This window comes from Aythya ferina (genome assembly GCF_964211825.1).
Source record: "Aythya ferina genome assembly, chromosome: Z".
Classification (NCBI taxonomy): Eukaryota; Metazoa; Chordata; class Aves; order Anseriformes; family Anatidae; genus Aythya; species Aythya ferina.
Genome location: NC_140299.1, coordinates 10,620,301 through 10,631,578, shown reverse-complemented (window position 1 = coordinate 10,631,578; position 11,278 = coordinate 10,620,301). Strand labels below are relative to the sequence as shown.

At 47.8% G+C, this 11,278-nt stretch overlaps 1 protein-coding gene across 1 annotated transcript; it reads right to left on the bottom strand.

The window, feature by feature from the left end:
• Positions 1-7,302: 7,302 nt before the first annotated feature.
• LOC311427297 (avidin-like) lies at positions 7,303-10,917 on the bottom strand. Its single transcript, XM_084504598.1, has 4 exons — positions 8,947-10,917; positions 8,645-8,846; positions 7,877-7,997; positions 7,303-7,789 (listed from the first exon to the last, which is right to left on the bottom strand). The coding sequence occupies exons 1-4, from the start codon at positions 9,016-9,018 to the stop codon at positions 7,756-7,758; spliced, it is 429 nt and encodes a 142-aa protein (XP_084360724.1). The 5' UTR covers positions 9,019-10,917; the 3' UTR covers positions 7,303-7,755.
• Positions 10,918-11,278: the final 361 nt, after the last annotated feature.

Here is an 11,278-nt window from a genome sequence, read left to right as displayed (position 1 = left end):
ATTAAAATCTGAACCATGAGGTTGTTTTTGATCTGGTTCTCGGTGTCCGAGAGGCTCCTGTTATCTGGTGGTATAAGTGCAGCACAGGCACAAATGCAGCACATATTCATTCTTAATCAATTGCTCTCTAATTTCTAATTCCATTGTTTCAGCTTGCTCTTTTCCGGATCCACAGGTATTCTACTATTAATGTTTAAAGCCTGACAGACCCCGTCCTCCGTGGATCAAAATACATGGGGTCTTAAGGGTTCTTTTGGTCATTCTATCATATAATACTGGATCATTTTCAATTTACTCTTTAATTTTCTGGGGCCCCTATTGTTCCAATTTCTAATCATTATTCATAATGGACTTTTTGGTCATATATCTGGTAATTTGCTCCCTTTCTGGTCCTTGGTCTTCGATTTTATCTGACCCATCCGGGAATTTTACTAGTGGCAATTCCCACAGCCCTTGGTTGCCCCCAGTGAGAGTGTCTTGCAGGGGGTTTAGGACCTATCACCCACCCACGTATCACTCCATTCACCAGCCCAGCCCCCCCGACAGGAGATTAGAACTGGTGAGAAAACAAAAAGACCTCCACGCTGACTTTAGAAGTCTCAGTTACACTCTCACACACAAACACGGGCAACCGCACCTTTACCCAACCGGACGGTATCTTACGAATCAGTCGTCTTCGTCCAGAGTCCAACCGGACGGTATCCACAAGCGTCTTCGTCTGGGATCGAACCAGACGGTATCCAAACGACTGTCGTCTTCATCCGGTTCGATTCCGGACACCGGAACCCAACCGAACGGTATCCAAACGACCCTGTCGTCTTCGTCCGGATCTTCGCGCGCAGAATTACGGGCAAAAAACAGCCGGCAAGGGAGCTCAAAAAAAATCAAATTCTTTGCTTACCTTTATTCAGGTTCAGGATGGCATTAGTCCTGATCTGACTCAAACAGGAGCCACCAAATGGTGGGGCGCCTCTCCTAGATTAAATCAGAATTCAGGAACTATAGCCCTCCCGGACGAGCCCCCAAATTGTTATAAATGGCTCAGGATTCAAATTAGGATTAAATAAAAAAATAGGATTTATTGAAAGAATATAAAGGAATAGAGGTAAGCAAACAGCGCTGGGTGCACCGGGAGTCTCTGCTCCACCAGGACGCACACCAGTTACATCAAGCAGCTGATTTTTATGCTCCTAGACTAATACATATTCATTACTACTTCTAAAAAAAAATAGATTATTAAAATTAGCTTCCGGGGTGCAGTCCCTCCTACTGGAGCATGCGCAGTCTCCTCTGGGGTCTCTTCTGGGGGTCTCTAGGGGTCTTTCATGCTGAAGGCTCATAGTCTTCCTCTCCACCTTTGTACTTACTGGGCACCATACCAAGTTTACGGAACATCTTCTTCAAGTCTTGTCTCCCAGCCGCCCTTCAGCTTCTTTCTCCTTCCTCTTTATCTCTTGGCCCCCCCTAACCAGATACCAAAGATCCACATAGTATCCCATAACAGTCACTAGTTGTTATCAGTTGTTCTGAAACTCCCAGACACACGAGTAATTAAAACATTCTTCCCCAGCCATTCACAGACACATCTATAGCAGTGTTAGAAATAGAAGTCCGGAATAACAAAAGCAAACAGGTTCATAAATTTAAGAAGTGATAAATTGACTAGAATGAGGGGGAGACTGGGACACACTGCATCTGTGGTTCAAGAATTAAATTGCCAGTGCAGGGCCCAGAGGCAGACAGGATTCGAACAGAATTGTTCTTTATGGACACGAATTGTTAAAACATTCCTCACAGAGGTATTAATGTTACAAATATGTGGATTATTTTCAGGAAAATCGATACTCCCTGATGGGAGAGAAATGCTGAATAAAGTGATAATGAGGCAAATATTAACTGTTTTACATCAGAAGAGTCATTGGGAGGTGCAAGCAATGTGTGATGTTGTTCTAAGAAAGCATGTCTGTGTAGGAATATATACTTTAGGGAAGCACAGATGCAGAGGACGTACTACTATATGTCAAAGGGTAAATAAAAAGGTCTTCTGTAAACTATCTAGAGGGGGACGGGAGCCAGGGCTTTGACCTTTCCAAAGTATACAGGTAGACTTTACTGAGTTACTTGTTTGTCCTAATCGACCACGTGACTGAATGGGTGTAAAGCTTTACTGCAAGGATTAAAGCAGGCCTTAGAGATTGAGTGGGATTTTCTGTGGAGGAATGGTTAAGTGAAGTAGGTCATGTGCATGTTGAGCAGCTAGGAGGTCGTGAGTTAAGAAAGTATCGAACGCAGCTCATATGAGTCTGAGAAAGTACGTAACGTCTGGGAGCTAATCAGGCACAAGGACACGATATCCGTTGGAGGTTTGGGAAAGTACTAACTGTGTTATTTCGGTTGATGGGAGTGAGAAACTAGCTGATAAAATAGAGAAATGCACTAACCAATCATGAGCTTAGCTTTTGCAATATGTATGAGCTAATTATATTGAATTAGATGAAAGACGACTGAGCTATCCAATAAATCGAAGTTCACTGATCACTCATATTGAGCATCTGTGTCTTCCTTCCGTCGACAACAAATGTCCTCGCAACAAATGGCGCCCGAACAGGGACAAATATGAACGGGAACAGGGACTCTGCTGGAGTTGAACCTGCGAGCCACGGTTGGATGGAATATGGGAACCGGTCCTGCAACGCAGCTCAGGAGGTGAAAAGGATGAAAAATTGCTGAATCCCCGCACCCGAGGTCTGAAAGGTGAAAGGGACGAAAACTTGGAACCCCCGCACCCGCAGCTCGGAAAGGAGTCCTCGCACCCGGGATGAGCCTATAAAGGGTCCCGCCGGAAAGCGCCGCCGAGATCTTTGCAAAGGCTGCAACGGTACCGACGTATATAAAGGTATGGAGAGACAAGCGGCGTATCATTTGCTCAAATGCTTTTTAGAAAAGCGCAGCACGCAGCTTATAGACTGCAAAAAGAATTTACCAGGATTATTAGCATATGGAGTAGCGCTGGGTTGTTTTATCAATCCTGATACAGTTTTTGAACAGAGTGGCATAAATTTGGGGACAAATTGTTTGATGAAGTTATTGATGAAAATAAGGCTGCTGAAAAGTTATTGAAGCCTTGGAGAACAGTCACTAACGCCTTAGTTATACATCAGGCTGAGCAGAGAGTTGCTGCTACCACTACAGAGCGACTGGGATTGCCGGGAAGTGCTGGAGCTGGGCATTGCCCACTGCCGCCTTCAGTGAGAACGGTAACGCTGCCTCAGGGGGCTACGGGGCAATGGGAGCCCCCCCCCCTCAGTCACCGCCACGAGCAGCGCTGGTCTTGGAGCTCACCGTGAGGGGAGTCGGCACAGAGCAGAGGGACGGACATCAGGACCCTGCAGCCTGTCTGATGGAAGCAGCGGCGGCTGTGCTGCTTCTCTCTGGCATTCTTTTTATAAGAGGTTTACCTTGCAATGCAAAAGGGATACTAACTGGAGTGTTAATAATTGTATGTGTTATTCTTAAATGTCCAGGTATTTTGTGTTGAAAGTATTTGTGTAAGGGTAAAGTTTTAAAACAAAGTGTTGCAAGTCACTTCAGGAGGAACACAATGAGAGACAATACTTGTTTGTTTGGTTATGATTCTAAATTATATTGGCCGCACGTATTGTTTGCTTATCATTCTAAATTATATTCTTGTGGTATGATTGAGGTTGTGGTATGATTGAGAGTGAGATGTGCCAGAGGCCTCTGGGTGTGCAAGTGTGCTCTGGGTGTGCAAGTGTGCTCTGAGTGTGCAAGTGTGCTCTGGGTGTGCAAGTGTGCTGTGTACTGTGTTAGTGAGAGCCCATTTATTGCCATAGTACAGGCTGAAATCATAGGAAATTAGTACTGGTCGAGCAAAATCATGTTTCACAAGTATGGAGTCATTGTGTGAAGTAGCCACTTGGGGAAACTTAAGGGAACGTACTGTTTAAAACTTTTTGATCATAATGAGTCAATTCACAAATCCATTACTTTCTTGAAAGAGCACATGAGAAAGAGTCAATATGGTATCAATCCTTTCAATCAATGGTTCACTGATTTGTTTGAAACAATGCATAGATGGTTACTGGGATTAGTCAAAGGGGGATTAAAGATTCTGTTCGCTGTGGTGTCAATCATCATTGCATGTAGTACTGTGATAAATGTGGTTAAAGGGTTACTTGCAAAAATGCTATAAAATGTTATAGAGATTTTGAAATGGTGCCGGAAACAGGTACCCAGTGGATCACTGCAAAGTGGACTGAAGCAGCTTTAGAATCTGCACACGCCGAAGACGACCAGGAAGAGGTTCCTGATAATTATTCTGACAATGACGTGGGTTGTGACACCTCGACAACTGTCAAGAACAGCCTTCGATCACCATCAAGTGATTAGGTTTAAGTGTGTTACTATTAAGTTGTGTTACTTACTATTAATTGTGTTACCATTAAGTGCTTACAGTAATTGTAGTGTTATTAGGGTTAAGTTGTATAGTTGTGTTATGTTATGTATCCTTTCAGAACATGCTTGTTTGGGGTCCCAATAGGGGATCCAAAGGAACTGAGCGAAATGTTAGCACCATATTCTGCCAGTATTACTCTGCTTAATGGATCTTTTTCTGACTGTAGGAACTGCACATGCTTTGACTAGCATTAATAAGCTTGCTTGTTGGGCTGTTAAACAATCAAATGTAACAACTGAGATTATTACCGAAATGGCACAAGATATGGATAGTCTTAGGCATGCTGTGTTACAAAATAGGGCTGCAATTGATTTTTGCTTTTAGCGCAAGGACATGGATGTGAAGATGTAGAAGGAATGTGTTGCTTTAATCTCTCTGATCATGGTCAATCAATTCACAATCAATTGAAATGGCTAAGGGATCATACACAAAAAATTACGATACAGAATAATTGGTTTGATGATTGGCTTAAATCTGTCTTTGGAAATGCAGGGGGATGGGTTTTTTACTTAATCAAAGAGGGACTTCGCCTTTTGCTTATAATTATGTTGATTATAATTGCTGCGCGGGTAGTCTTTAACTGCTTATCTAGGAAGCTTGAACAACTCACTGAAAAGGCATTTGTAGCCCAAATTAAAAACGGGGGAATTGTGGAGGAATGGTTAAGTGAAGTAGGTCATGTGCATGTTGAGCAGCTAGGAGGTCGTGAGTTAAGAAAGTATCGAACGCAGCTCATATGAGTCTGAGAAAGTACGTAACGTCTGGGAGCTAATCAGGCACAAGGACACGATATCCGTTGGAGGTTTGGGAAAGTACTAACTGTGTTATTTCGGTTGATGGGAGTGAGAAACTAGCTGATAAAATAGAGAAATGCACTAACCAATCATGAGCTTAGCTTTTGCAATATGTATGAGCTAATTATATTGAATTAGATGAAAGACGACTGAGCTATCCAATAAATCGAAGTTCACTGATCACTCATATTGAGCATCTGTGTCTTCCTTCTGTCGACAACAAATGTCCTCGCAACAATTTTCACAGCCCCTGGCACCCCTCCTCTTCTGGAAAGGTAGAGCAAATGAATGGTGAAATTAAGAAACAACTAACAAAACTTGTGCTGGAAACTAAGGCTTTTTGGGTAAAATGCTTACCCCTTGCACTGTTAAACATATGGATGCAGCCCAGAACTGATGTAGGAATTTCTCCTTTTGAAATGCTATATGGTATGCCCTATGACTTGGAATTGCCACTTGATCACCCTCAATTCTAATTAAGACTTGGAAAGAGACTTCTTTAACACCATGACGGGGAAGGCCCCTATGTTGTTTTGCTTACCACAGAAACGGCTATTTGAACTGCGCAGAAAGGATGTACGCATGCCAGCTGTGTGAAAGGACCAATCCGGGAAGGTAAATGGGAGGCAGCTCCAGGCCCTGACGACTTGAAGCTGACACTAAGATGGACTCGATAAGTATTGTGTATTATCTGTGTATCGTGGGAAGGGGAGGAGGCCCTGTTTTGAAGGCTCCCTAGTAGGTTCCCCTGAAGAACACTGCTGCTGCCAAGAAGAACCGATACCTTGTAGTTCGCTGCAACCGAACTGACAAGCGAGGCCGAGAAGTGAAAACGGTGGGGGACTGAGGGGCCGACAATTTAGATGGGCTCCGACCACCTCCTACGATACATGGGAGTCAGTATCATCATTTTGGTCAGCTATGGGTCTGCACATCCCCACCAGCCTTTTAAATGGAGCTTGATCAGATGGGAGGATCAATTCATCATCCAGCAAACAATGACAGCGGGTGCTCCCAGTTTCCGTATCACATTATGTGACCTGGTGTCAGTGCAGCCATGCTTTAACCGATCAGGATTTTATTTCTGCCCAAGTTCTAACCCAGGAAAGGGGTACTGTAATTACCCAAACGTGTATTATTGTGCATACTGGGGGTGTGAAACCATTGCTACGGACTGGACACTCGGGTCTGGATAAATTCTTACAAGTGGGATATGGGCTGCAAGGTTGTAACCGACAAGTGGATCCCTGTTACAGGTGGCAAGGGCATGGTATAGGGTATACAGGAACCTTCCACGGAAATAAAGAAAGTTGCAAGGTTCTATATATAAATATAACAAACTTGGACGATACTAGCTGGGTGCTAGGAAAAATGTCAGATTTTACGAACACGGAACAGATAGGGGAGGACTCATACTAATAAAAAGGAGGATGCTGATAGGCAGTAGGACCAAATGAGGTATTGTCAGAAAGTGTCCAGGGAATCCAGCCTGCGGAAAATACTACAGTGCCAACCCTCAGCAGCCCTATGAGCTCAGGTAAAGCCGAGAATGATAACATAGCTGAGAATAACATATGGGGGAGGGGTCATGAATGCCAGCTACCAATTATTAAACAAAACAAGCCCAAATGTAACAAAACACTGTTGATTATGCTTTAGTATAAGGCCTTCATATTATGATGCTATTGGGGATCCTGGGGAGCCCACCCGCACAAACGAGAACAGCCCTCTACATTGCAGTTGGGGAAAAGGCATAAGGGTAACACTAACACAAGTCACTGGAGGTGGTAGGTGTGTGGGCACGGTTCCTAGTGGGAAGTGTCACCTATGTAATACCATGGAGAATGGACAACAATCAACCAAGTGGCTAATCCGGGAGTGATACCAGTGCTGTTCCAGCTCTGAGTGCAGGGCACAGCACTGTGTGGGCTGCTGCAGAGAAAGGTGACTCCAGCCCAGACAGACCCAACACCCACGGGAGCCAGGGCTCAAATATAGCCTGAATGGACAAGAGGTGACAGGAGCCAGAGGTGTTTGCAGTAAAGCTTTATTGTGAGGAGAGGCAGGGGCATTGGCCATGCCCAGGTGTTGTCACGCAATCACAGAGTCACAGAGTGTTCTGGGTTGGAAGGGACCTTACACACCACCTAACTCCAACCCCCTGCCATGGGCAGGGACACCTCCCACCAGCCCAGGCTGCCCCCAGCCCCATGCAGCCTGGCCTTGAGCACTGCCAGGGATGGGGCAGCCACAGCTGCTCTGGGCAGCCTGGGACAGGGCCTCACCACCCTCTGAGTGAAGAATTTCTTACGAATACATGTATCTAATCTAAATCCCCCTTCTTACACTTTAAAGCCATTCCCTATCACCCCCCGGCACAGAGTCCCACCCCAGCTATCCTGTAGCCCCCTTCAGGTGCCACAAGGCCTCTAGAAGCCAGTGGCCAGCCTTGGGACCCCCACGGGGCCAGCCTCGCTCCATCTCTTATGGCAGGCGGGTGAAGGTGACGGTGCCGGTCCTGCAGGGACAGAGCAGGAGACGTCAGGCAGGAGGCACGGGGCCACCACGTCTCTCCCTAGGCCCCGTGCCTCTGCTCCGGGCTCACCTGGTGGCATTCCAGTCGTCAGCGATGCTGTTGACGTGTGACCGCAGGAGCCACATGGTCTTCAGGACCTCCTTGCCCTCCGTGTCCACGAAGCACTGGCCCGTGAAGACGGCGGTGGTGTCTGTGGGGAAGGGCAGGTGAGGGGAGCGTGGCTGGGTCTGGGCTCCTTGGCCCTGGGGACAGCTCGCTCGGGCTGTCCCTGCCCTCTGGCACACTCAGGAACTTCGGGAACACCACAGACACACGCTGGGTGGGGAATGCACTGAGAGCAGCCCCGAGGAGAAGGGCCTGGGGGTGTTGGTTGACGAGAAGCGGGACATGGGCCAGCAACGTGTGCTTGCTGCCCCGTGTCCTGGGCTGCACCAACACAGCGTGGGCAGCAGGACGAGGGAGGGGATTGTCCCCCTCTGCTCTGCTATCGTGGGACCCCTTTGTCAGGGGGTGGAGGGATAGGACAAGGGGAACGGCTTGAAGGTAAGAGAGGAGAGATTTGGATAGGTGGTAGGAGGAGATTCCTCACCCAGAGGTGGCGAGGCTCTGGGGGCAGGCATGGGGGACCAGTGGGGACATGGGAGGGGATGGGGGAGCTCTGGGGACACCAAAGGTGGGGAGCCCTAGGGCATGCTGCATGAAGGGCAGGAGAGCCTCAAGGCTGGCACACGGCAGGGCTGCCGAGCATCAGGGCACCACAGGGGAGGGTAGAGCGGAAGGAGAAAGCACAGGGAGTGGATGGGAGCACCGGGGACAGCACAAGGAGAGGAGACGAACCTGTAAAATTCCAGCTGACAGTGAAGCCAAAAGTGGGCTGTGTCTTGCAGTGCTGGATTCCCACCAGAGGTGATGCTTTGATATCTTTTGTCGTGGTCATCACAGGCGTGTGGTAGGTGCCGGTGAACTCACCATTGCTGTTCACAGCCCCGATGGTCATGTCGGAGCCCACGTCGTTGATCCAGCGCCCGGTCAGCACGCACTGGGGCAGAGAGGGCTCAGCACCGGGCAGGAGGCAGGCAAGGAGGCCCCCAAGGGCACAGTCCCACTACCCATCCCCAAACCCATCCCCATCCCCTTACCTGGTCAGCAGAGAGGCCGGGGGCCAGCAGGGCCAGGCCGAGCAGCAGCAGGAGGGAGGTCGTCGGCACCATCTCTGCAGCAGGCGGACGGGCGGACGGGCAGCTCCTCGCAGGGTGTTGTCGACGGAAGGAAGACACAGACACTCAATATGAGTGAACAATGAACTTCAACTTTAATGGATAGCTCAGTCGCCTTTTATCTAGTTCGAACATAATCAACTCATACATATTGCAAAAACTAAGCTTAGGATTGGTTAACATTTCCCAGTCTTTTCAGTTAGTTCCTCCTTCTTTTAGCTACCGTCCCGCCTTAGGGACTTTCCCAATCGCTCAAAGGCATCAAGTCCTTGAGCCTGACTGGCTCTCAGCCAGCTGCGTATGTGCCCAAATTCATGTGAGTTGAGTACGGTACTTCACTAGCCCATTGCCTCCTAACTGCCCAACATCCACATGTCCTATTTCACTTAACCATTCCTCCACAATTCCCCCGTTTTTATTTTGCGCTACAAATACCTTCTCTGTGAGTTGCTCTAGTTTCTTAGTTAGGCAGTTAAAGATTATACGTGCAGCAACTATAATCAATATCATTATAAGTAGAAAGCGAAGTCCCTCTTTGACTAAGAAAACCCATCCACCCATGTTCCCAAAAACAGATTTAAGCCAACCTTCAAACCAACTATCTTGTACTACAATTTTTTGCGTATGATCCCTTAACCATTTCAACTGGTCGTGAATTGATTGACCATGGTTGGAAAGATTAAAGCAACACATTCCTTCTACATCTTCACACCCATGTCCCTGAGCCAGCAACAAGAAATCAATAGCGGCCCTATTTTGCAATACAGCATGTCTTAGACTCTCCATATCTTGTGACATTTCAGAAAGAACTTGTGTTGTTACATTTGATTGTTTAACAGCCCAACAAGCAAGCTTATTAATGTTAGTCAAAGCGTGTGCAGTTCCCACACCAGGCACCAAAGAAGCAAAGAATCTTTCTGCTGGACCCCACAACTCTACATCATCATTACAGTCAGAACCCAAAGTTTTTAGTTCTCGTTTAATTCTTCTGCTCCTTGTCTAATTCTGCCACGAGTGTGAATCTGGAGCGAAAAGTGTGAGTCGCCCTAGGTAACACGGTCCTCCAAAAGCATTGGCTGGTACTCCTTGCCATGCACGGTCTCCACAGATCAAAAACATGCCAGAGAGAAGCAGCACAGCCACCACTGCTTCCATGGTTACGTCAGGCAGGCTGCAGGGTCCTGATGTCCGTCCCTCTGCTCTGTGCCGACTCGCCTCATGGTGAGGGTTGGCTGCAGTTCGATTCCGCGGACTGAGGGGGGGGGGAGGCTCCCATTGCCCCGTAGCCCCCTGAGGCAGTGTTATCATTCTCTCTGAAGGCGGCAGTGGGCAATGCCCAGCTCCAGCACTTCCCGGCAATCCCAGTCGCTCTGTAGCGGTAGCAGCAACTCTCTGCTCAGCCTGATGTGTAGCTAAAGCGTTAGTGACTGCTCTCCAAGGCTTCAATAATTTTTTAGCAGCCTTATTTTCATCAATAACTTCATCAAACAATTTGTCCCCAAATTTACGCCACTCTGTTTGTTCAAAAACTGTATCAGGATTGATAAAACAACCCTGCGCTACTCCATATGCTAATAATCCTGGTAAATCCTTTTTGCAGTCTATAAGCTGCGCGCTCCGCTTTTCTAAAAAGCATCTGAGCAAATCATACGCCGCTTGTCTCTCATACCTTTATATATACAGTTGCAGCCTTTGCAAAGACCTCGACGGCGCTTCTCCGGCAGGACCCTTTATAGGCTCATCCCGGGTGCGGGGACTCCCTTCCACCTTCTGAGCTGTGGGTGTGGGGACTCCTGTCCCTTTCACCTTTCAGCCCTCGGCGACGCGTGACCGGCGGGATCCTCTCCCGGGTGCGGGGACTCCACGTCCCTTTCACCTTCCCAACGCGGGTGCGGGGATTCTTGTCCCTTCCACCTCCTGGGCTGCATTGCAGGACCGGATCCTCCCTTATTCCATCCAACCGTGGCCCAGGATCACTGCCAGCAGTGTCCAAATCCCGTTCAGACGGGTCCCTGTTCAGGCGCCAATTTGTTGTCGACGGAAGGAAGACACAGACGCTCAATATGAGTGAACAATGAACTTCAACTTTAATGGATAGCTCAGTCGCCTTTTATCTAGTTCGAACATAATCAACTCATACATATTGCAAAAACTAAGCTCAGGATTGGCTAACAGCAGGGCTCCCTCGCCTTTTTATTGCCACGGGGCTGCAGGTGGCAGCTCTGCCCAGGCTTGGGTTGTGCAATCGGGGTGG

Excerpts from the sequence above, each read along its gene's own strand:
- LOC311427297 (XM_084504598.1), bottom strand. The coding sequence starts at position 9,018 with ATGGTGCCGACGACCTCCCTCCTGCTGCTGCTCGGCCTGGCCCTGCTG. Across the intron at positions 8,847-8,946 it reads CCGGCCTCTCTGCTGACCAG|TGCGTGCTGACCGGGCGCTG; the intron begins GTAAGGGGATGG and ends TCTCTGCCCCAG. Across the intron at positions 7,998-8,644 it reads TGTCAGCTGGAATTTTACAG|ACACCACCGCCGTCTTCACG; the intron begins GTTCGTCTCCTC and ends CCTTCCCCACAG.